Raw genomic sequence first — 26,784 nt, 5'->3', positions numbered from 1 at the left:
ATTCCCCTAGGACATTTTCTCTTAGGATTAGATTTTTAGACTCTATTGTAACCAGCTAGCTCTTCTGTCTTGCTGTCCCGGTTTTATTTTGAAACTCCCTTTATGACAGTCTTTGATGGCCCATTGAAAAACTAGAGGACAAAATATTAGTAAGAGTCAAGCATGTTCTTTCCTGTTCTCTTGAGGAAAGACCTGAGACGAGATGCAGTAGCTGCACAGCAGCACGAGACTTCAATACTTAGAAGCTGCACAGGCTAGAAAATAAAGTGGTAAAATTTCCAAATCAAACCTGGTGAAACGCGTGTTCATTTTCTTCCACACTTGTGAGGTGGCTCACACCGCACACTAAAGTTTAGATCTCTCCAATTCTTTTTACAGAGCTGTAGTGGAGGATTTTAGCAGTTAGAGAATCATCTTACCAACTCGATAGACTACGACTATATCGTCTTCTCCTTCTTCACCTGCATCATCACTGTAAACACAGCATATTATACCCGTTACACCTTGAAAATCAGAAACATTTTCTTTAGTAACTAAAGTACAAGAACCCATAAAAATGATTGCACACAGGATAAAACATAAAAGCCTTTGTTAAAGTTTCCCTTCTTGTTATGGGTACACATCTCTAGTGTGTTTTTTTCTCCCTCCTCATTCAAGTGTCATTTATTATTGATACTTGACTAGGAAACTTAACATTCTTTAGGCCGTTTTCAACTCTTAGGAAAAATACATCACGATGGTTTTAGGCAGGCTCAGTTATTTAGAACTTTAGGAGAGTGAAAAGGTGTAAAGCTCAGCCTTCCTTGCTACCCACAGGTTTGAAAAGGCCATCCTTTTAGCATTTGAAGTTCATCTCATTCTGGTGAGGTAAGCGCCCAGTCATCAAAGGACCCTTTTTGACGTCCATGAGCAACAGACGCCTCAAGCCCTCATCGGGTCTAGCCAGGCCTATGTAGATGTCTCCACTGGCTTGGCTGGGACTGGTCTCTTCTGAGCTATGTAGTGTAAACCTTTTTTTGCTGCTTGCTGGATCCGTGACAGCTGATCTGGGACCTCAGGTACCCGCTCTTTTTCAGACACACTCGTCTAGACCTTCAAACGCCCCTCCTCTTTGTCCTCTCCACTCTTCGCTCAGAAGGACTGGGACAACCAGGATCGGTTTCTTTCCCGGGGGAAGCGGGGGGGGGGGGGCTGTTCAGAAAGAAAGGAGGCAAAGGAAGACTAAGAGTCCAAGACCAGTAAGAGTCATCGGACCGGCCATACCCTGCCTGCAGGGATCTAAGGACCGACAGAGAATTCGCAGCCTGAACCCTCTGGCCAAAGGCATCGCTGCGAGGCACCAACCGCTGGGCGGGCCGGGTCACGTGACGGGGGGGGGGTGAGCGGCGCGCGCCGGCCGCGGCGCCCATTGGCTGGCGGCGGGAGCGCGGGGTTTGATGGGAAGGCATGGGCCCGGCCCAGCTCCCTCTCAGTAGCTGCCGCCGCCTGCTCTAGAGGCGGGCTGCGCGCCGTGACGACCCGGGCTTGCCGGAGCGGACGCCGGGGCCGGGCGGGTCCCACTTCGCTCAGGTAGGACGCTGAAGGGGGGAGGGCCGCGGAGACGGAGGCGTTCCCGGCTGCGGGAAAGCAGTTCCCGGGTTCCTCGGCGCGCCGGCCCGGGTGCCTCCTCCGCCCATGCCAAGTGGCCTAGGGCTCGGCGGCGGCGGCGGCGGCGGCGGCGGCGGCGGCTGGGGACACGCCGCGCGGGGCTGAGCCCCCGGACACGGTTTGCCACCTTCTCCCGTGGATTGCCCAGCACAGCTGCCCGGGCGGCGCCCGAGTGCACGAGACCCGGCTCGGCCTTCCCCTCCCCAGGCCGGTGTTCTCCCGGCTGTGTTCTCAGGGATTCCGCGCAGTGGCTGTCCGAAGCAAGCTCGATCCCCCTGGCCCCACCTGTGTTGAGAAGTGCCCGAAGCGCCCAGAAAGCACACTCCCTAGCTGAAATAGCCACCCCCGAGTTCTCTGATCACCTCCGCGTCCACTTGGAGCTGGCCGGATGGGAAGGACTTGAAAACTGTCAGTGTCATGCTGCTCAGAGCGCGGTGTGGGCGTGGATTGTGAGCGACTTGGAGGAGCCAGTCCACGACCATTGTCCTTATTTATTAGAAGGACAGCGGCCGGCCCGAGGGGTGGAGAGGAAGGACGAAGATGAGTGGTGTTAGGGACAGCTGGGGGCAAAGCAACTCCAAACGACATCAGTAGATTTAATCCTTTGATGATGTCTTTGCGGTCGGAGAGTTCGGATTGGTGAATTGAAGTTTTGTGTGTGCAGTTGTAAGCAACACGTGTGACTCACTGAGTTTTCCATGTTCTGCTCCTTCCTTTTTGGCTTCTGGTTTGTTGTGCTGAGAGTCTATTTTCTGTCTCAGTGGCCTCGGTCTCAGCGTTGACAAATTGTCCAGAGGTGTAAAGGATTATGAGTAAATTTAGTGTCAGGCATATCTTGAAACTGGCAGCAGGACTAATCCCTAGTCCCCAAAATTCTCCATAGTGCCTTCTTCGGGGAAAGGAGTTGATTGTGAATATATTTTCTTAAACAAGATTGACTCATTTAAACGTAGAGTTTTTAAAAAGTTCCTTGACGTCTATTGTCAGCACAGTAGTGCTATTAATAAACGTATATTGTGTTTATATGTTGGAAGAATGCAAGGTAGGACAGGTGACTATCATGAAGGTATGATTTCATATAGAAATCCCCCCCTTTTTTGTGGCAGTCATCTCACACATCTAAAGTGCTTTTAGAGGTGTGCTTTTCATTTATTTTTGGGCAATAAACCTGGTACAAGAGATTTCAGAATTGCCTGTTTGGATATTTGAAAGCGATTTTGAACAAGTTACATTGAATTCCAGATTGTGTAGTAACATGGAAGTGCTGTTGAAGATTGACTAGTTTATATTTAAGTTTGGAACTTAAGTTAAACACAAAACTCTTTTGCTATTTTCTCTGAAGGCCTACAAGTTTATTATAATGAGAAGTGCCTGAAGAATATTGTTATTTATTTCCATGCTACAGTAAATGAGAAAATATTTTCAGTAAAGATACAAACTTATTTTTAAACATTTTAAGTTATGAAATAAGTGCTCATTTTTATGAAAAGTTAGGCATGTGCTTCATTTAAATTTTACATGTGGATTTTTTTTGTAATAGCAGTAGTAATGGCTACAATTTATTAAACACTATGTGTGAACATTGCTAAGTGATAATTTCATTTAATTTATACAATTCCGTGGAATGTATTTTCACTGCTTTATAAACCAAGACTTAGAGAGTTTACGTAATTTACCCAAGATCATATAGCTAGTATATAGCTCAACCATGTTTTGAATCATTATCCCATTGTTTTAATGTGATTTGAAATGAGTTGAGAATTCAAGAAAAACATTTAAGATTTTAAGTTCTGTCACTTAAACTTGAGTGTGAATAAAAGAAAATATCCTGTAATTTGCTAGGCATTGTTGCTTATGGAAAAACACACTTAGGAGACTGAAGAGATGACTTAGAGGTTTGGAGCACTCAGGACCCACATGGTGGTTCACAGCCATCTGTAACTCTTGTGCTAGGGTATCTAACATCCTTTTCTGACTTCCCTGGGCTCGAGGCACACATATGGTGCTCATAGACATGCAAGCAAAACACTCATACAAATACAATTAAGTAAGTCTTAAAAAATAAAATACATTTAGATGTACTCAGTCTTTAAGGTCATGCATGCTAAGTCCCATTGTGATATCAGAGTTGGAAAGAAATGGTACAGTTTGGAGACAAGCTGCTTGAGGTCTAGTTAATGGCAAGTGAGTGATTTGTGCTTTAGAAGGAAATGCTAGAGTTACTTGGCAACAAAGTAGAGATGGATTAGAAAATGACAATAACTACAGCAAGAGAAAATTTGTTTTGAGTAATTACTGTGTTTTCAGGTACTGGAGTAAATAGTGTAGGCTATATTATTTAAGCCTTTCAGCATTTAAGAGGATTCTAACCATCCCTCTTTTGCAGAAATAGAGAAATAGGGATGTTTAAGTAATTTATTTGCTCATTGTTTCACAGTAAATGATGGGCAATCAGAATTGGAGTTAAGATGTCTAGTTGGAAAGGACAGAAGTAGTGGGTGAGATAGAAAAATGAACTTAAAAGTATAGAAATATTTAATCTTTTTGTGTTTCATACCTATTAAAAACTATGTGTGTGTCATTTATACTAAATCAGCTTCTTTAATAATAGAATTTGATAGAAAAAATTTCTGAATCAATAAGGATTGATTCTTTGCTTATGAATATGAAAGCATGGATTTAATGACTATCACTAACATTTCAGAGGGTAAATTTAAAAGCACAACTTCTTGCTTCAGGGAGACTAGAGACTAACCCATAGTTTGTTTCTTTAACACAAAACATTCTCCAAACAAATAATTGATATAAAAATAGATATTTATTATGAATCATGAGTATAGTTCATATACTCATTCGAAAGGTAATATACAGTAATGACTGTTTTAGACCATTGCTCTAAAAGTTCTAACTGGAGTCTTGGAAATTTAGCAAGCCATTTAACTTCTCTAATGCAGATTTTGGCACTTGTATTTAATCTGATAAAGGAATTGGGCTACTTGATACATTGCCATAAATACTGTCTCTTGTGTTTATAACTCATTCTCCACTTTAGCAACTCTGCTTATCAACTGTTTGAGAAGGTCCAAGGTGCTTTCCTATATTTTATTTCACATTGGTTTTTATTTTTATTTTTTGTGGTGCTGCGAGTTGAGCCCAGGACTCCACATGTACTAGGCAAATGCTCTGCTTCTGACCTGTATCCTCAGCTATCTATATCTTATACATAGATATTCTAGCCTATATTGATATAATCCAGCCTATGCTATATAAGTATTCTCTGTTTCTGATTTTATGCTGTTGGGAATAACTGTTGCATTAAAAAAATTCAAAACTAAAATGCAATGTTTGGTTTTGCTACTTAATATCTTTGGAGCTTAACATATTACTTCTCTAGCCTCAGGGTCTTAGTTTGTGAAGTGGAGGGACAGTATCTAAACGATAAAGTTCTTGCAAACCATCTGTTTTAGGGCCCTTTAGAGTAACTGGTTTAGGAGCCAGTGAGTAACTGAAGTTGTAATTAATTTTCAACAGTAAAAACCTGTCTAACCCAGGAAGGGCATGATGGTGCAAGTTTGTAATGCCATTGCTCAGGAGGCTGAGGCAGGAAGGTGGAAGTTGAGGGTAGGCTAGACATGGAGGGAGACCCTGTCTCCAAAAACCCAACCAAAACAGAAAATTTGGTCTCAAGGTGTGATGGCTACAAGCTTGACTTGGAAGGATGCAGTTCTTTTAGAAATGGAACTGTGTAGTCCAGTTGTGCATGAAACACTGTCAGATATCACATGCTAGTTTCAAAAGAGCGGGGTGATGTGTAATTTGAGAATATCAAATTAAGTAGTTCCTCTGAATCTCTTTCTTTTTTTTTTTTTTTTTTTTTTTTTTGGTTTTTCGAGACAGGGTTTCTCTGTGTAGCTTTGCGCCTTTCCTGGAGCTCACTTGGTAGCCCAGGCTGGCCTCGAACTCACAGAGATCCGCCTGCCTCTGCCTCCCGAGTGCTGGGATTAAAGGCGTACGCCACCAACGCCCGGCTGAATCTCTTTCTTTTACCTTTCTTGGTAACTATTTTTAGAATCTTAAGAAGGTTTTAATATCTTGTCTCAGAAATGTATTCTTTTTGTTCATAAGAGCTCCAGAATACCTCACTGTCACATTTTAGAATTTTGAATACTGAGCTAATATTGCAGGATTAGTGATTGCAATTTTTTGTCATTTATAAAATTGTTTGTATGTTTCAGATTGTCTTAGAACAGATATTTTTGTCCTGAAGAATCACTTTATACATGAAAGTGCTTTAAAAATTAGGCATTCATTACTTTCCTAAGAAAAGAAACTCTTAAAATAGGTATGCCTTGAGCTAATTCTGATATATAAATAGTATTGAAGTTCTTACTGGGTGCTGATAATTTTTTATGGTTAAGATATGGGGGATATACCTATGAAAATAAGTGTGTGTGTGTACAAGTGTATAAATGAAGTAGCTTCACACAGATAAGCATATACTTGTAACCTGATAAAAACATGTCAATTTGAAGGTATAATTTTACCATTTCAACTTAAAAGAATAAGAAATTATATAATGATTATCTGTTAAATTGATTTATGATATCATTTCTGAGTCTTTATACAATGTTTAAGAATCATAGATAAACAAAGGGAATACAAAGTTAGCTGAAATGAAGGATATCCAGCTTGAAGGTCTTAGAATTTTAGTAACACATGCTTAACTGGGCATTGAACAGTAGTGTTTTTAGAAATAGGAACCAGAAGTCTGAAGGTAGAGGAACTTTAGGGCAGGTTTCTTATGTGCTATTGGACAAATCACTAACTCCGTTGTCATCAGGTTTTCATGTCTCCAAGGTGATTTACACTAAAGGCTGTTCTGTGACAAACTGTTGACATTGTTCACTTTAATTAACAAAGTAGTTAAGGCTCAAACTATTGAAGGATTCATTCTTTTATAACAAGAATAACATAGGGAAACTACTTTAAAAAATAGAAAGTCTGTAGATATGTGTATACTTCTAAAGTGGTTTGTCATTAAAAATTTCCAACTCTGTTTTTACCTTTAAATATGTCCTCACTTTGAATATACCAGTGGCTATCTGGATTCAAGTTTCATTTAAGTGGAGGCTAACAAATACTTTATGGTATTTTAATGTAGTATTACAACATAAAAATTTTAGAGAGAATGTGTTGGGTATTTAACTTAAAAGTTTAAAATATTTGCTTTGTTTCTAGCTGTGATTTCTTTTGGACAACCCATGATATTTATTATTGTGCCAAGTTTCTACAAATAAAAGATGGGCGGATTATTTTCTCGATGGAGGGTAAGAAAACATATTTTCTGTATTGCAAGTTTTCAAATCTAACATAAAAATGTTACATAAGTTTTTTGTAAAGATCTCCTTTGGGGTGTACTTTTCAGTGAGTTTAATGTTATATTTTTAGTTTCATTTAACTCCATTTAGAGTTACTTCTTTGGACATTATTTTGGTAGTTCTGTATATTTTATGGGTATCTAATGTCTTTAGTAATTCATTTTTATTTATGTATCTTATGCAAGTAGTTTTCTTCTCATCTTGCCCAAGTTCCAAGTTTATTTTAAAAGTAGTTGAATTTAAAAGTTTTATATTTATGGTTTTTATAGACTGTATAATTTATTTATTAACTTACTTATCTGTTTATTTATTTAATTACTTATTTTGGAGATAGGGTTTCACTGTGTAGCCTTGCATTCACAGAAATTTGCCCTGCCTCTGCTTTCCTACTTCTGGGACTGAAGGAATTGTAATTTTTTTTTTTTAGCATGTCAGATAAATTTGCTGATGTCACACTAAATCACTAAATATGCTTTTAAGTGTTATAGGTTGAACAAAATTAAAAATGAAGATTTTATTAGTTAAACCTTTAGAGAAAGTATCTCAAATTTAGAGATATAAAATATAAAGCATATTGATAAATATTCTTCTATTGTAAGAAGAGATAATATAGTCTAGGACAAACTAATTTCCTTATTTTTTTTTTCTTATTCCTTATTATACTAATAAAGACTAGTGATGATTTAGCCTTTGGTTTGTTAGATTAATCTACGTGTTAGAGTTGTATTAAATTGACTTCCTCTTTTTTAAAAATCCACAGGTAAAATTGTATGTATTTATCGTATGTAACATGATGTTTTAAAGTATGTACATTACATTGTTTGATCTAGCTAATTAACATGCATTAGCTCACATAATTATAATTTTTTGTGGTGAAAAAAATAACATTCCCTCTGTTAGTATTTCTCAGGAATATAGTATATGAGGACTAGAGAGATGGTTAAGGTTTTAAGAGTACCTGTTGCTCTTGCAAAGAGCCTGAGTTCCCCAGCACCCCAGTCCAGTTATTCCAACTGCCTGGAGCTCCAGTTTCAGGGATGTGGCACTTCTGGCTTGATACCTGTACTCATGTGTGTACACATGGGCACACATGTGTATGTGCATACTTAAAACTGAAATAAACTTTTTTGAGAAAGCTCAGAAAAAGATCTAGTATATCACTATAAGCTGTAGTCATCATGCTGTGTGGATCTGTAGAATTTATTCTAAATGTGGTTTTGTATCCTTTGACCCCTAATCTTTCAACCCTCTAGCTTTCTACCTCCAATTTCCCTAGATTGGTAACTTTCCTTCCTTCTGTGGGATCAACTTTTTTTCATTCAATAGATGAATGAAATGATTCTTCTTTTAAAATCTATGGCAGACTGAAAAATCTTATTATTCTTTGTTTTTCATATTTGGTTGAATTATTTGAACTTCAAGTATTCTGCTTTGACATACAAAAATGGCAATTTTGTGTGGTTCAACCTTTTTTTTTTTGTTTTTTTTTTGTTTTTTTTTGTTTTTTCGAGACAGGGTTTCTCTGTGTAGCTTTGCGCCTTTCCTGGGACTCACTTGGTAGCCCAGGCTGGCCTCGAACTCACAAAGATCCGCCTGCCTCTGCCTCCCGAGTGCTGGGATTAAAGGCGTGCGCCACCACCGCCCGGCTGTGTGGTTCAACCTTATGTTAACAACTCTTGTAGGGACTATAGTGTAGCTGGAGTTTTCTCCAGTTCTGCCCAGGCCTGCAGCTGCTCAGACCCAAATAAATACACAGAGGCTTATATTAATTAAAACTTTATGGCCTAATGGCTCAGGCTTCTTGCTAGCCAGATCTTACATCTTAAATTAAGCCATTTCTAGAAATCTTTACCTTGCCACGTGGCTCATGGCTTACTGGTGTCTTTACATCTTGCTTCTCATGGCGGCAGTTGGCAGTGTCTCCTCACTCTCCTTCCTGTTCCCAGAATTCTCCTCTCTGCTTATCCCGCCTATACTATACTTCCTGCCTGGCTACTGGCCAATCAGCATTTTATTCATCAATCAATCAGAGCAACACATTCACAGCAGGATAAGCAGAGAGAAGAATTCTGGGAATAGGAAGGAAGAGTGAGGAGAAGCCAGCCCGCTGTCCAGGGAGCCACATGTAATGGCACACAGGTAAAGCCATGGAAAATGTGGCAATTTATAGATGAACAGTAATGGGCTGAGTTTAAGTGTAGGAGCTAGTCAGTTGTAGGCCTGAGCTAATGGTGGAGCAGTTTTAATTAATATAAGCTTCTGTGTGTTTACTTGGATCTGAGTAGTTACAGGACCAGGCAGGACACAGGAATTTTATAAGTGGCTGTGGGACCTTGATACCAGGCAAGCACAGAAAAACTTTCAGCTACACTATTGCATTGACATTTGTTATTGTCTTGATAAATGTTTTCTCAATTGTTATTTAAACCATTCTGGCTTATATAAAAATACCTTTGGCAAATAATCTCTATTATAAATTATTCTTAGATAGTCTTTAAAAACTAATCTTTACAAAGCTGTGTACTTGGGGCTAGAGAGATAGCTCAGAGGTTAAGAGCACTGGTTGCTCTTCCAGAGGACTTTGGCTCAATTTCTAGCACCTATATGGTGGCTCACAACTGTCTATAACTTCAATTCCAGGAGACCCAGTGCCCCTTCTAACCTCTGTGGGCACCATGGATGCATGTGTCTACAGACATACATGCAAGCCCACACCTATACACATTTAAAACAAAACAAACAAGCATGCAAGCAAACAGCTCTCCCAAGGTGTGTACTTTAGGAATCAGAATGAACAGATTTTGACCTCCGGAGAGCTTTGTTGTATGTCAGTGTTGTAGTCAGTTAGTGTGTTGCTTACACAGAGCTCTAGGTGAACTTTCAGCATTGTTGAATTAGACTGTCTTTAGTCTGTGAATATTTTGGTATATGAATCCCTTTGGATGAAAATTTATTTCTCTAATAAAAGTCTGTTCTGTTGAGGTTAAGAATGGTAAAAATAGAGCTATCACAGTTGAAAGATTTAGAAAAAGTGTTATTTTAAGAATCCTACCTGGGCAGTGATGGCGCATGTCTTCAGTCTTAGCACTTTGGAGGCAGAGGCAGGTGGAACTCTGAGTTCAAGGCTAGCCTGGTCTACAGAGCGAGTTCCAGGACAGTCAAGCCTACACAAAGAAACTGTCTTGAAAAACAAAACAAAACAAAAATCCTACATAGATTTAGTAATTATAATTTTTATAATTTTCCAATTTTAGTTAAAACAGGTAGACATGTAGCTTGATAACATTGAGAAACCTAGTTGCAAAATAAAATGTTTTAATGACTATAAATCAAAGTGTTTTTAGTAACAAGTTTTAATGCATGTCTTATTTCTGTTTCTAAAACAGGCAAAACCTTCAACAGTAGAAGTTCTAGAAAATATAGATAAGGTATGTTTGTTGGCTCTAAAGTATTTTAATTTAATATTTTAGTAATTTTATATTAGAGAAGAGATATGGAACTTAAAGATATTATAGAGGAATCCTGAGATCTTTAGTGTTACATGATCTCAAAAAAAAAAAAAAATCTGGTCTCTTAGTGACTTAAAAAGCCTGTATCAGGTAATAGAATATCAAGTAATAGAACCCAATAGAATGTAATTAGAGCTAGCATGGTGTAAGTCAATGTAACAGATATCATAATAAAGGTTGCAGGCTACTGTGCAACTTTATCAGTCTGCAACAATTCTGTAGATTTGACATTTTTCTCTTATTTAAAAAGTGATTTTTTCCCCCCTAGGACTATAGGAAATAGTGAATAGACTGAAATGGTGCAGTTTCAGCCACTGTTTTGATTTTTTTGTTGTTTGTTTTTGGAGACAGTCTCACTGTATTATTCTGCCTGTCTGGCCTAGAACTGACTATTTAGACCAGGCCAGCCTCAAACTTGGAGAAATCTGCCTGCCTCTGCCTCCCGTGTACCAGGATTAAAGGTGTATACCACCATACCTGACCCTACATTGTTATAATTTTTATTCTTTTTTTTTCTTGCCAGATTTTTAAAGCCCATATATGGAGAATTTTTTTTTCACTCAATAAGTATTTGCTGATATCTGTTTCACTTCTCCAGTCTTTGCTAATTTGATAGATTAAAAATAATATTTAATATTTAAGTTTAAAAAATAATTTGTTGGGAAAGGCTTATTTAGTTTTTAACTTCATTTTTAGTTTTCCTTTCCTTATGTTTGCTTTGAAATATTAGAGCATTGAATTTCATTGGATTTTAGGAATCTTATATGATCTTTCTGTCATGTTAGTTCTTTCATTTATGAGATTTAATAATATGGAATACTTCTCTCTAAACAGGAAATTGAAGCACTGGAAGAATTTAGAGAAAAAAATCAGAGATTGCAGAAATTATGGGTTGGAAGATTAATTATCTATTCTTCAGTTCTTTATCTGTTTACATGCTTAATTGTGTACTTGTGGTATCTTCCTGATGAGTTGACAGCAAGACTTGCCATGACACTCCCATTTTTTGCTTTTCCTTTTATGTAAGTATTCTCTTTGCTGATCTTTTCCTTTCCTGACAAGATACTTTTAATATATTCATTCTCTTCTTATTATAAAATATTAATGTCTTAGATTGAATACATTTGGATTACTTCTGAAGTTTGATAACTTAAAAAAAAGTAGTATAATTTCTATTCTATAGCCCAAATATATATATATAATATATTATATATATATTACCATTGTTACTAGTAATATTTTATAGTTTTCGATAGGTGGTTGTGGTTCCTGTAGGCCAGTGGTTCTCAACCTGTGGCTAGCAACCCCTTCAGAGGTCAAATGATCCTTTCACAGGGGTTGCATATCAGATATCCTGTATATTACAGTTCATAACAGTAGCAAAATTACAGTTATGAAGTAGCAACGAAAATAATTTTATGGTTGGGGATCACTACAACACGAGGAATGGTATTAAGGGTCACAGCATTAGGAAGATTGAGAACCACTGCTATAGGCATTGGGCATGGTATATGGTGTATGGAGTATGGTGATGAGTATGGAACATTTGTAAAACTGAAATAATGTGTCCAAATGCTTCTAAGTATGTATCTTTCATCCTAACGCCTTTCTTTTTAATTATTGCTATAAGCTAATCATTCCTTCATAAGTATTTCATAATCTGGCACTTTATAGGAGGTGTATTTCAGCTGAGGATTTTGGGAAACAAGAAGTCTTTTCATTTAATTAGCGAACATTTATGAATAACAATTGTGTAGACATTGGGTTATAATAGTATATGGTGAACAAAATTGGAAACTCATTGGCTATAAATTTTAGGCTATGTATATTAAGTAATAAATATGATTAGTGTTATGACAGAGAAATACAAAATGCTATGGGAACATTTAACAGGGGCCCTAACCCAGGCTTAGTGTGGGGACAGGCTTCTAGAAAAAATCTTGGTTGTGTTTTCCATTGTTCTCAATTTATGCAGCTTAAAACAACACTCATTCATTATATCAGAGCTCTGAAGTTCAGAAACTCAGGCAGATCAACTAGGTCTTTGCTTAGAATCTCATAGGCCTGAGTCTCCAGAGATCAGACAGCAGTCTACTTGGAGTCTCTGGTGGGAGATTGTTGGTCAGCTTCCGAATCTCTGATTTATGTGGATAATCCATGATAACCTCCCACTTAAAATCAATAACTTGGATTATATCTGCACAGTTCCTTCACAGCACTTGTCTAGATTACTGTGTTATTTATTATATCACCCAAGGCTGCATTGGGAGGGAGGATTTCTGTGGAATTGTGTACTCCAAACTCCTGTAAAATTGATGTTTAATTTGAGGCCTGCAGAGTGTATATGTGTAAGGTGGTGACATGGCAGCAAGAGGAGGTGTAGCCATGGCTGAAGGAGCATGGTCACATTGCATCTGCAGTTGGGAAGCAGAGTGAGGTGAATTAATCTGGGACCCAGCCCAGAGCACAGGTCTGTCCACATGCAGTATAGCTTTTCCTACTTTAGGTAAGCCTCTCAGACATGTCCAGATGTCTTTCTCCTAAGTGATTCTAAATCCAGCAAAATTGACAAGATTAACCGCCACATCATTATAGCCACTGAGAGTGTAGCTCTAATAATTAGAAGGAAGTAAGAGTGGATCTAGAGTAGGAAGCTAGAAGGATGTTATAGTTGATAAAGAGAAATGATGAATGCTTTGTAGTGGGTGGGTGGGAGAAGAGCAGATGGATTGAGTGAAATTGATGGATTGGAGATTTAGAAAGTAGAATTGAGAGACTTTTGGTGATTGGTTTATTATGGGGTGAAGAGGAGGAATCATTTCAAGGGTAAAATTCAGTTTTATAGTTTAGGATGTTTGAGAGTATTATCATTCATCAAAATAGTGAACAACATGAGTAGGAGCAGGTTTGGTGAACCACTGTATTTTCCAATTGTAGCTGTCAAATGGATGGTTAAGTATGAGTATGAAACTTAGAGAAAAATCTAATAGGAGATAAAAATGTAGGATTTTGTAGCTTATAAATGTTAATTGAAGTCAGACCTGTAATCCCAGCTAGTTGGGGGACTGAGTCAGGAGGATCACAAGGTCAAGGCCTGCCTAGACTATAGGGAGAGTTGACTTAGGCTGTGCAACCTACTGAGACCCTGTCTCAGAAATAGAAAGTACAGAAGGTATTGGGGGGCTATAGCTTATTGGTAGAACATTTGCTAGCATATGTGAGGCTCTGGGTTCAAGTCCTAGTAAAACACACACACACACACACACACACACACACACACACACACACACACACACATACACACACACACTCACATTTATCAAAACATTCCTCTCTTTATAAGTATTAGGCATCTGCAATGTGTTAGGTAGTGGTCTAGACCATAATAATGGGAAAAGTAGTGGTAAGATTCTGCTTTCATGGGCCTTGAATTCATCTAAAAAATAGAGACAAGTTAACAAAGACATAGTTAATTTGGAGAGAAATATGTGCAATGAAGGAAGACAAATGATGTGATTAAAAAAAGGGTTTCTTGAGGAAGGTCCTGGTCCTGGGAGACCTTCTTTTAGGACGTGGTGTTTGAATTGAAGAACAAGTATGGGAAAAGTTGAAATCTGTGAAGACTATATGCAGCATATAGTGGCACATACACCTACAAAGTTACATACAAAGGATTATTTCCAAAATATTAGTGGTAATTCTTTTTGGTAGGATTTTAAGTAGTTCTTTTTGCTGGGGGATGTCTTTCTGTACTCTGTGAATATATGTTGTTCCCATTGGTTAATAAATAAGCTGCTTTGGCCTATGGCAAGGCAACTTAGAGGCAGGCGGGAAATCCAAGGAGAGAGACAGGAAAGAGAAAGGATGGAGTCTGGAGAGACTCAAGACAGCTACTGAAGGAGCAACATGTAACGGGGTGCAGGTAATGCCACGGAACATAATACAAAACATAGATTGATAGAAATAGGTTAATTTAAGATATAAGAGCTAGCTAACAAGAGGCCTGCCAGAGGCCATACAGTTTGTAAATAATATTAAGCGCCTGAATGATTATTTTATAAGTGGCTGCAAGCAAGACCACAGGGCTGGGCAGGACTGAAGAAAACCTCTGGCTACATCTTTTATTCTGTGTTGTCTGGTAGTGTTTGAATTTTTTTTACATCATTGTATACTTTCATTGTAAAAAAAGCAAAGTCCAGTAGCTGAGGGACGATGTTTCTAAAATAGTAAACAGAAAATGTGTAGACTGTGAACATGAGTATATACCTATGTGAGGGGCAAAGATGACAGATATGTTTGGAATGTGTGATGGAGAGAAAAATGCTGTGAAGTGAGCTTGGAGGATCAGGCAAGATCCAGATCATGGAAGATCAAAGCTGGGAATAAGTATTTCATAGTAGTTGAAATGGGAAGCTTCTATAATGGAAGAATAGCATGATAGAAACTACACTTAGAAGGTCACATATATGTTGTCATATGGAGTTCGGGTAAGAGGAGAGGACAAAAGTCAGATACTTAGGAAGCTGCTATACAAGTTCTTTTGTTAGCTTTTATTTTTGAGACTGGCAGTGGTTGGCCTGGAACTCACTGTGTACACCAGGCTGGCCTCAAACCCACAGAGATCTGCTTGTTTTTGCCTCCTGAGTGCCAGGATTAAATGCTTACACCACCATGCTTGGTTTAGTAAATTTAATCTAAAGATAAAGATGATTGGACTGCTCAGTAACACCAGTAATTACTAGATGACTTTGAAATGTTTTGGAAGTTAAAGCTGATACAATATGATAGGAGAAAATGGGATATAGAAAAAGAAGGTATTTCAGGTTTTAGTTTAGTCTTTAGTACGGGACATATTTCTAAATTTGAACTCCCAAACTAAAGATAATTAACTTTGCATGTGCAAAGGCGAACACATTTATTTTTATGTTCATATATGAGAACTGAAATTGAGCTCATGTGTAACATTGAAGTTGATTTCCTGGGCATTGGCTGTGGAGCCTCCTCGTGTACTAGGCTAGATCTGCCTCTGAGCTGTGCTGCCAGCCTCACTCTTAGCTTATTTATTTCCCTTCTTTTTAGAAATCTTTTGGATTTTAAATTCCAAAGTAGATGAGCTTATAATGCTGAGCTCTTTTACATTGTTTCCTTTCTATTTTTCATAAAAATCAAGGAGAAAATAATTTTTAAAATATGAAATAAGCTGGGCGGCAGTGGTGCATACCTTTAATCCCAGCACTCGGGAGGCAGAAGCAGGTGGATCTCTGAGTTCAAGGCCAGTCTGGTCTACAGAATGAGTTCCAGGACAGGCTCCAAAGCTACACAGAGAAATCCTGTCTCAAAAAAAAAAAAAAAAAGAGATAGTTGATTTAAATATTTTCATAACACTAGGAAAAATACTCCTACTTGACGTTCAATTCTATAGAGCAGTTGATTTTCTGATTAAAAAAGGTAATTTATAAATGCCCAATAGAGAACTCTGTTAACTCCAATTCCTGCCCCAAATTGTGCTTTGCTGGATCTGTCACTAAATCATGAGAATTACTTTTGAGACAAATAAATCACTTTATCATAATAATTATAGTCATTATCATTGCTAACACTGGGGATGGAACACCAAGCATCAGTGAATTTCCACTGAGCTATATTCTTCACCTGAATCATTTTTAAAAGTAGAAAAACTTTACTAAGTGTTCCAGAATTGCCGTTGGTGGTAGAGTATCAATGTTCTGTAGCTGGAGTTTTCTCCAGTCCCACCCGGGCCCACATCCACTCAGACCCAAATAAACACTCAGAGGCTTATATTAATTAAAACTGTATGGCCCAATGGCTCAAGCTTCTTGCTAGTTAGATCTTACATCTTAAATTAACCCATTTCTATAAATCTATACCTTGCCATGTGGCTTACCAGTATCTTTACATCTTGCTTCTTCAGTGTCTGGCTGGCAATTCCTTACCCTCCCTTCCTATTCCCAGAATTCCCCTCTCTCTTTGTCCTGCCTTTACTTCCTGCCTGGCTACTGGCCAATCAGCACTTTATTTATTAACCAATCAGAGCAACACATTCACAGCATACAGAGCAATATCCACAACAATCTTCTATATAAGGTGCTTTGAGAATTTACTTCATCTTCATGTTATATAATGTGGATGAACTTTAGATTCCATTATTGTTTTCTAGAACACAGACATTAAGTGAATATTCATATTTTTTCCCTTTTTTTTTTTTTTTGAAATTTAAACACTGCTTTTTTACTACTGAGGATTAAATCCAAGCGCGTATACATGCCAAACAAATGCTCTACTACTGGGGTATATTCCCAGCATAAGGTTTAACCTGCCCTTCTCTTTCCCTGCCCAGTGCTAAGGCTCAAACCTCAGGGCTTCACACATACTAGGCAAGTATTCTGCCACTGAACCACCCTCTAGCCTCACTAAATTCCAATCAAAAGGCAGCATTTATTTCATAGAGATTAGGCTTTTCCACAGGGAAGGAAGGTTTGGGTATACTTAAACATTTTTATTTCTGCAGATATATATTACTTTTGGAATTGATTGTTCTGTTTTCTTTGAATCAACATTTCAGTACCTAGTCTAGGGTGGCCTCCAGCTGATAATCCTCATGATGAGATTATTGATGTGTTTTACATGGCTGTCTGAGTTGGCTATACAGACATATATGCACATGCATACATAATACTTTTTCTTGTTTGTTTTTTAGTGGTGCTAGGGATTGTATGTGTAAGGCAAGCATTCTATCTGAGCTACAGCCTTAAACCTTCTTTAGCTTTTATTTTGAGACAGGGTCTTGCTCAGTTGATCAGGCTGGCCTTGAAGTTACTCTGTAGCTTGGACAAGGATTGGAACTTGAGACTTTCCTACGTCAGTCTCCTGAGTGGCTGCATTAAAGGCCTGCACTACCAGGCCTGCTTGTTGTATGTATGTTGTGTTATGTGAGTGTATTCCTCCCTCCCCCTTTAATTTTGTGTGGTGCTTAAGATCAAACCCAAGGCTTCATACATACTAGGTAAATAGTCAATAAACTGCATTGAGCTCTAGTTGGTTCATTTTAAAGTGAACAATTTTAAGTGTCTTATGTGTGTATGTGGTCATTAAATCCAGTGCCCTATGCTTGCTAGACAAACGCTCTTTCACTTAGTTATACCTCCAGCTACTGTATCATTTAATGTCATAAGCATTCTTACAGCCATATTCTTTGTTTCTTTTCTTTCTTACCCCTTCACTTCCTTTCTTTCTTAATACAACTTTCTAGATATTTTATTCCCTATAATTTCAGAAATTAATTACTATCAAAAGTTGATCTTCCTAGAGGAGTTAACCATTGTCTTCCTCCATGGTGACTTTATTTTATTTTAATTAAATAAAATCTTTTTGTTGTTTTCTCTGGGACTCTGAGAGAAGAGATTTAAGCAAGGGAATGGGAAGGGTGGTCATTTTCATATTTCCTTTTTTTATAGCCCTACTTCAGTTAGAAACTGTTAAGAATAGTTACTTTGATTGTATTTACTTTTCTGTTGCAGTGAGAAAACACTGTGACTCATTTGGGACTCATGGTTCCCAAGGTTAGAGTCCATGACCATCACTACAGGGTGCATAGTGGCAGGCAGGCAGGCATGGTGCTAGAACAGTAACTGATAGTTCACAGCAACTGTGAGACAGAGGGGGCACACCACAGAGCTCATCCTTGCTGACCCCTCCTCCAACAAGGCCACACCTCCTAATCCTTCCCAAACAGTTCTACCAACTAGGGACAAGTATTCAAGTATATGAGCCTATGGGGACCGTTCTTACTCAAACCACCACGCACAATTTTCATGCTTCCTAGCTGCTGGCTGTTTCCTGAGTTAGTTAGAAGACTGGCAAACACAAGTCCCAGCCTTTTGAAGTAAATTCAATAATCGGCCAGCCTACTGCTGTCTGTCTCTCTCCCTCCCTCCCCTCCTCCCTCCCTCTTCTCCCTCCCTCCACTCCTCCCTCGCTCCCTTCTTCCCTCCCTGTCCTTCCTTCCCTTCCTTCTGTCTTTCCACACAAACCCACAGGTATGGAGGTCAGAGAACAACTTGAAGGAATTGATTCTATTTTTCCACCATGTGGGTCCTGAGGATATACTCAGGTCCTTAGGCTTGATAATGCCTTTCCCCACCTAAGGGTCCCGTAACAGTTGTTTTTTCTTTTCTTTTCTTTTTTTTTTTTTTAACAGAAGTTTAAAAATTTTTTTGGTGAGATGCTGTTTGTCAGTTTTCTTTTTATGAATCTTGATTTTCTTGTCAAGTTTAAGAACCTCTTGCTTAATTATATGCCCCAAAGATTTCCTTCTGTGTTTTTTCTAAGTCTTTTAAAAGGAATATGTTGTACTTGTTTGTAATGTACTTTTAATTGATTTTTGTATAGGGATGAGGTATTGTTCGAAGTCCCCCAACCCATATGCTGCCTAGTGGGCAAATTTCTAGAAAGGAACTGTACCTTCAAAAACTAATTTAATAGATCTTTTAAAAGTACAGTATGTACATCTGTAAAGAAACATTATTTATACAACTAATTTGTGGTAGTAAAATTAAAAAGGTAAGCGACTGTCTCTAGTTAAGTCTTTCTTTTTGTGGTATTAACATAGGCACTTTCTATTTTAGTTGTCCCTGGTGCTTGTCTGTTCATAATTTTCAGTCTGAGAAAACAGTTTGAAAGTTAGTTCATGTTAAGGATTACATTTTAGAAATTTTATGATCCTGTAAACCAGTCTCTTTTTGAATTTCTGGTTTAAAGTTTAGTGCACTTTGCTGATAAGAAGTTAATATTAGTTTTGAAATATATACTTTTTTTTTACTTCCATATATTTTGCTTACTTTATTTTGTGCCATTATTTGTGGGAGATTTGTTTGGGATGAATGGAATGTCTTCACCTGTGTTCTAGACTGACTGGAATTTTCCTTACTATCTAGGCTTTTGTGTGAAGTGTTTGTATCTTTTCCTTGCCAGTGAAGTTAGGCAACTGCATTTTTCTTACAGGGCTGAATCTCTTTTCTCCCTCCTTGTCATAGAAACAATGCTCTTTGTAAATGCAGTATTTCTGGATAATTTCTTTTTAATCTCTGCCTTTTCTGTTTTTTTTTTTTTTTTTCCAAGATAGGGTTTCTCTGTGTAGCCCTGGCTGTCCTGGAAGTCGTTCTGTAGACTAGGGTGGCCTCAAACTCACAGAGATCCGCCTGCCTCGGCCTCCTGAGTGCTGGGATTAAAGGCGTGCGCCACCACTCCCCCACTGGGATCTCTTTTAGGCCATACCCTGTAAACCTGTGCTTCTGTGTGGATTTCTTTTCCTTGCCGCAGTCATCCAGGGCTAGTTGTTTTGCATCTTTCAAAGTAGGCTCTGAGTCTAAATACAGTGATGATGCCTCATATGGTTTTAGGCATTTTTGGTCATTTTTCATCTACTTCTAGGCTTACATGTTGTTAGCAAGCGTCAGTCCTTTGTTAGGTGTTTACACAGGCTCACTGGCTTTCAGAGTGAGTAATCCAGGAAAGAAAAGACAGTCAAAGAGAGGGACCCAACTCTGAGCTCTTCTGACTTCTTTGCTGTCATGTCTGTCACAGTCAGTCAGTCATAGAGAGTCTGAGTATGAGGAGGTTGTGCTAGCTGCCTTGCTGATGAAGTTTCCAAATAGCAGTGCTGTGTCTTTCTTAGATTCTAAATTTATATCCAGACACAATGTGTTTTAATTTTTAGGAGTATCTATTTGTTGTATAGGGTGCTGGTGTTCTATTAATGTTATAAAATAAGTGAAGTAGGGTATTTGTCTTTTTAAAAACCGACTTCATTGGATTAATATTATCTCCAGCTGCATTCATTTTCCTGAAAACTACATATACTTTGTTATTTAACTGTTTGTTTATTTTGGTTTTTCAAGGCAGGGATTCTCCCTGTAGTTTTGGTGCTCGTCCTGGATCTCGCTCTGTAGACCAGGCTGGCCTTGAACTCACAGAGATCTGCCTGGCTCTGCCTCCCGAGTGCTGGGATTAAAGGCGTGCGCCACCACTGCCTGGCTGTTCTTTATGACTGAAAAAATTCCATTGTGTGTGTATGCCACATTTTTTTTTTATTTCTCTATGATGATCATTTAGGTATTGATTCTACAATTTAGTTATTGTGAATAGTGTTATGATAAACACTGATAGGCAAGTATCTCTGTTGTGTTGGCCTGGAGACCTTCTATAGTAAATACCTTGGATTGATAGACCTGTGTCTTAGGGTAGATCTATTGGCAAATTTTTCAGGAACTTCCATGATAGTTTACATGTCTGGATTAGCTCACATTCCCACTAGCACCATATATATATAAGGGTTCCCTTTTATCTGTGTGCTTGCCAGAGCATTTGTTATTTTCTTAATGACTGTCAGTCTGACTGGTGTGAGAAATGGAATCTCAGCATAATTTTAATTTGCGTTTCTTTGATAGCTAGTGAGGTTGAACATTTTCCATGTTTATTGGCCATTTAACTGGGGTGATGGCTTACAGTTTCAGAGGTTCAGTCCATTATCATCATGACAGAGAGCATGGCATGGCAGTGTGCAGGCAGACGTGGTGCTGGAGCTGAGTGTGCTACATCTTGTAGGAAACAGGAAGTCAACTGACTGTCACACTGAGGGAAGCTTGAGGAAAAAGATCCCAAAGTCTGACCCACAGTGACACATTTCCTCCAACAAGGCCACACCTCCTAATAGTGCCACTCCCTTTGGGGGCCATTTTCTTTCAAACCATCATACCCATCTATTGATTTGGTGGCTTGACTTCTTGTTTTGATGTTGGGTTCTTTGTATATTCTACATGCTGATCTGCCAGATGCATAATTAGGCACCATTTCCCTCTCATTCTGTGGGCTGTCTTTTCCCTTAATTGTTTTTCTTTGCTGTACTGCAACTTTACTTTCCTGAGACCCCAGTAGTCAATTGTTAGCATTATTTCTTTTGATACTGGAATCCTATTGAGAAAGTCTTTGTCTTTGTCTATATATTGAAGTATTTTCCCTTCTTTTTTCCCTTAATAGTTTCAGAGTTTTAGGTCTTCCAAAGATTGCTGAACCATTTGGAATTGATTTTTAAAAAGACTTCGTGTGTGTGTGTGTGTGTGTGTGTGTGTGTGTGTGTGTGTGTATACATATGTACGTACGTATGAGAGTGTGCCCGTGGCTAAGGAGGCCCGAGGATTTTGGATTCCTTGGAGATGTTTGTGAAGTGCCTGGTAGGGTGCTTTGATCGGAACTCCTGTCCTCATGATGGAGCAGCAGGCGCTGTTAATTGCTGAGCCATCTCTCCAGTGCCTGGTGTTGATTGGTTTTTTTTTTACAGGGTGAGAAATATTGATCTGGTTTCCATTCTTCTACTTGAGGATGTCAAGTTTTTCCTGTGTCATTTGCCGAAAAGGCTATCTTTTCTTCAGTGTGTATTTTTGACATCTTTGTCAAAAGTCAGGTGGTCAGGTGGTTGTCACTGTGTGGGTTTATATCTGGGTCCTCTGTTCCATCAGTGTGTGTGCGCGTGTGCGTGTGCGCGTGTGTGTGTGTGTGCGCGCGTGCGCACGCACTTGTACCATGGTATTGTTGTTTTCCTCTAAATCTTAATTGTTTGATTTTACCAATAAAGACTTGGGAGCCAGATGCTGGGGTGAAAGCCTCCTGTCTCAGAGAGGCAGAGAAAGCACCCAACTGACCTTCCTCCCCTGCTGACGTTCCATAAAAGGAGTTTCTCCTATGCCTTCTCAACCAAGATTCCTCAAACTGAATGTCCTCCCTTCTACTTTCTGTGTGTCTTTCTATCTGTTCTCCTCCCTCTTACTCTCTGTTTTTTTTCTGTCAACTGGTTGCTTGCTCTGCCTCTTAACCTATGTTTGACTTTATTGCCTGTTTACAATATTCAAGCAGAAAGCTCTTGAATTAAAGGTGTGTCTAGGGCTGAGCCACACCACAACTAGAAACAGCCCCCCTCCCCCCCCCCAGTAAACAATGTAATTTCAGGGTTGACAGTGTGATCAAATATCCTGCAACATGGTATTTTTATTACTATAGCTCTGTAGCATAACTTGGAATTAGGTATGACAATATCTCTAGTGAGCGTGCTCGCGCGCGCGCACGCACACACACACATTTTTGTGAGCAATGATGTTGGAAATTTGATGGGGTTGCATTGAATGAGCCTGTATATTGCTTTTGGTAGTACAGTCTTTTCCTCAATCTTAATTCTTCCTGTCCATGAGCATGTATCTGGGGAAATCTTCCCAACTTCTAGTGTCTTCTTAAATTTCTTCAGTTTTACAAAGTTTTTGTTGTAGAGATCTTGCATTTCCTTGTCTAAGTTTATTCCAGAATAGTTTATTTTTTTCTTGAGGCAGTTGTGAATGGGATTGTTGCCCTGATTTCTTTGTCAGCACAGTTACTATTTGTACCCAGGGAGGCTACTGATTATTAAATGTTAATTTTGTATCCTGCTTCTTTGATGATAATGTTTACCAGTTTTTTTTTGTGGAGCCTTAGGATCTCTTATGTGTAGAGTTCTATCACCTGTGAATAAGGATACTTTGGCTTTTTCCTTCCCTACTTGTACCCTTTTGTTTCCTTATCTTGTCTTAGTGCTGTAGCTGACTATAAGCAGCACTCTGTATCAGAGCAGAGATAGTAGATACCATTTCTTGCTCTTGAGTTTAGTAATGCTTTGAGTTTTTCCCCACTTAGTGTAGTGTTGGCTTTAGGTTTGTTTTATATAATATAGCTTTATTATTCCTTCTAGTCCTACTTTCCTCAGAGCTGTCCCCTGACCCCTTTTCAATGAAGGAGTATTAGATTTTATCCTGGAGTCTGTTAATGTGATGCACTATATTCATTGATTGTGTGTGTTGCACTATCCCTATGTTTCTGGAACAAAACCAGCTTGACATGGTAGGTGATCTTTTTGATGCTTTTTTGAACTGTAAATATTTTTGTTGAGAATTTTCATATTTCTGTGTTCATTAGGGAAACTGGCCTATAGTTTTCTTTTGTTTTGTCCTTTTTTTTTTTTTTTTTGGTTTTGGTATCAAGGTAATACTGGCTTCAAAAAACGTTTGGTAGGGTTATCTCCCTTTCTGTTTATGAAGTAGTATAAGAAGAAAAGTTAAGGAGAGTTCACTAGTAAACTCACCCGGGCCTGTTACATTTGAGAGATGTAGTTCTTTATTATAATTGATTTAATTTCATTGCTATTATATTCCATTTACTTTTTTAAATCTTTTCATTTGTGTGTGTGTGTGTTTGTGGAGTGTTGTGTACATGTCATGGCACATTTATGGAGGACAGAGGATAATATTGTGGGGTTGGTTATGTGGGTTCAGAGGAGTGAACTCAAGTAAGTTGTTGGGTTTATGGCACTTTACCCACGGAGCCATCTGACTGGTCTGGTCTTTTCTGTATTTATACTGAATTGAAGAAATGACCTTGTGAGAGGATTATTTTGAGTTTCTCTTAATTTTTTTAAAATATTTTTGGATATAATAGGAGTACAAAGCCTAAAGAGTTATTACCATAAAATCTTTTTTGAGACAGGATTTCTCTGTATAGCCTTGGCTGTCCTAGATCTCACTCTATAGACCAGGCTGGCCTTGAACTCACAGAGATCCACCTGCATCTGCCTCCTTTGTGCTTGGGATTAAAGGCATGCTCTACCACCACCTGGCTACCATAGAATCTTAAAAGGAGCCATTTAGCTAATTTTTTTTTTATCAAGTGTTTATTTGAAAGTAAGGCTCTCCCCTCTCCTGGCTAATTTCTTTCTCCAGATAGCTTATTCTGTTGAATAAAGATCTCTCCAGTGAATTGTGTAATAATGCTCATGTTTGGAAAAGAACACGCTTGCCTATTAACACAAGGGAACATATAAAATTTTTTGGAATTGATACTTATTTAGAAAGCATCTTGAGGTTGGAGAGATGGCTCAGTGGTTAAGATTTGTACTGCTCTTGCAGAGGACTTGAGTTCAGTTGCTAGCATCTATGCTAATAGGTTTACAACTGTAACTTCAGCTACCTGTGATCTTACACCTTCTTCTGGCCTCCATGGGCATCACCACACATAGGCACATATAAATACACAGACACATACAAATAAATAAAAATAAAATAAATATTAATCAAAGAAAGCATTCTATAATATTGTTCTTAATGTCTTGGGGGATTCATAGACCCTTTAGAAGTTGCAAAAACAATGGTTTCTCTAGAGAAATGTACTCATATACAAAGGCATTTTTATAATTCCATGGGACCCTCAGAAGGCCCATGGAGTTTAGGTTGAGAACTCCTCTATTGAAAGCTCAGGCAAGCTTCTGGTATTCCTTGACAGAATATAGTATTTTTTTATTTTATATATATATACCTAACCCTAATTCAATTCTATGTATTCTGATTCACCTCTTGTAATGATTTTGTTTTGAATTTTGCTTCCTCTCTAGCATCTGGACCATAAGAACTGTGCTTATTTTCTTCTTTTCCAAGAGAACAGAGAGAAATAGTAAGTTTAAATTCCGTAATTTTTTATAAGTATGTATTAAATAAGCAAACATCTTACTGTATGATATTTTATAAGCCAGTTATGAAATGGTTTATGAGATCATAGTGTGTATGAGATCATAATGTAGTAAGTATCAGAATTGTTTGCTATACAGTAAAACAAAGTTTATGAATGTAAGAAATTTTTATTTTTAATGTGTCAGTTCTTATTTAGATTTTTTTTTACACAAAACATTTTCTTAACTAAAGGCAAACTGTATTTGTTAAATCAATCTTTGTGGGAAACATTGGTACAGAGTAAAATCTAGCACACATATTTTTGTTCCTTTTATTCATTTTATTATTTTATGTATATGGGTATTTTACCTGCATGTTTGTGTGCACTATGTGTGTGCTGCCTGGTACCTGTGGAGTCCAGGAGAGTTCATATGCCTGTGTGTGCTAGGAATCGAACCTGGGTCCTCTGGAAGAGTAGCCAGTGCTTTTAACCACAGAGCCCTTTCTCCAGCCTTCTGACTTTTCTTTTAACTGTGTTACTCTCATCATCCTCACAGCCCTTTAGCTTTCTTTTAATTAAAATATAAAATATAATAATCAACTTCTGTGTATGTTTTATGTATGTGCAAGTTTTAGAGGTTTTCAGGTCTTACAAAATTCTTAATCAGTTATACATTTATTAAAAAATTTTCATACAATATATTCTGATCACTGTTTTCCTTTCCTCACCTCCTCCCAGATCCTCCCCACCTCCATACCTAGCCAACTCCACACCCTTTTTTCTCTCTCTTTAGAAAACAGATAGACAATTTTAAAAAGCAAGAATAAGAAAAGCAAAACCAAAGAAAAATCACAAGAAACACTCATACACACACTCAAATGCATGTAAAAACAAAACCCATAACACAAAATAAAAAATTATGATATATAAGCAAGAGACCAGTAAGACCAAAAAAAAAATATATATGTCTAAACAAAGCAAATATGAGACAGAAAACCTATAAAAATAACCCTTAAGTGTGGTTAACATGCCCAGTGAGACTCCATTAGAGAAAACTGATTTTTCCTTTACAAGAGGATGTCATTCGGAGATTGCTTTTTGCTTAGGGATGGGAGATTGTATCCACTTCTGCCTTTGCACACTGAACCATGTCGGGCTTGAATCTGCGAGCCCTGTGCGTGCTGCCCCCAGTGAGTTCTTTGGGAGTTCACATCCGTCCTGATGGGTCTGGAAGACTCTGTTTCCTTGGTGTCATCCGTCCCCGCTGGCTCTTCCATCCTTCCACTGCCTCTTCTGCACAGCTCTCTGAGCCTGAGGGGAGGAGTGTGATGAAGACATCCCAGTTAGGACTGACTGTTCCAATGCCTCTCACTCTCAACATTGTCTGGTTGTGAGTCTCTGTGTTAGTTCCCATGTACTACAAGAGAAAGGTTCTCTGAGGATGGTTGAGTGAGGTACTGATCTATGGGTATGGCGTAATGTCATTAGGAGTCATTTTATTGCTAGATTCCTTCAGCCTAGTGGTTCTCAACCTTCCTAATACTTTGACCCCTTAATTTCATTCCTCATGTTGTGGTAAGTTCTAACCATAAAATTATTTTTATTGCTACTTCATAACTGTAATTTTGCTTCTGTTATGAATCATAATGTAAACATCAGATATGCAGGATATCTGACATGTGAACCCTGTGAAAGGGTCATTTGACCTCTTA

General features: G+C 38.2%; 1 protein-coding gene across 6 annotated transcripts in view; it reads left to right on the top strand.

Moving 5' to 3' along the window:
• Positions 1 to 898: 898 nt before the first annotated feature.
• Lnpk (lunapark, ER junction formation factor) overlaps positions 899 to 26,784 on the top strand; it is a 58,131-nt gene continuing 32,245 nt past the window's right edge. For 2 of the 6 annotated variants that reach the window (XM_006972450.4, XM_076569698.1), the window contains exons 1-5: positions 1,432 to 1,569; positions 6,886 to 6,974; positions 10,412 to 10,453; positions 11,369 to 11,556; positions 25,017 to 25,075. In XM_006972450.4, the coding sequence (XP_006972512.1) occupies positions 6,948 to 6,974; positions 10,412 to 10,453; positions 11,369 to 11,556; positions 25,017 to 25,075 (316 nt within the window). In that variant the 5' untranslated portion in view covers positions 1,432 to 1,569; positions 6,886 to 6,947. Of the gene's footprint in view, positions 1,059 to 1,431; positions 1,570 to 5,881; positions 5,990 to 6,885; positions 6,975 to 10,411; positions 10,454 to 11,368; positions 11,557 to 25,016; positions 25,076 to 26,784 lie in introns of those variants that run through there. The other 4 variants (XM_076569697.1, XM_076569699.1, XM_042275482.2 and 1 more) reach the window with 3 other exon arrangements.

Source organism: Peromyscus maniculatus, chromosome 4 (genome assembly GCF_049852395.1).
Source record: "Peromyscus maniculatus bairdii isolate BWxNUB_F1_BW_parent chromosome 4, HU_Pman_BW_mat_3.1, whole genome shotgun sequence".
Classification (NCBI taxonomy): Eukaryota; Metazoa; Chordata; class Mammalia; order Rodentia; family Cricetidae; genus Peromyscus; species Peromyscus maniculatus.
Note: the sequence above shows the minus strand (reverse complement) of the source record. Positions and strands in the feature narration are given on the sequence as shown.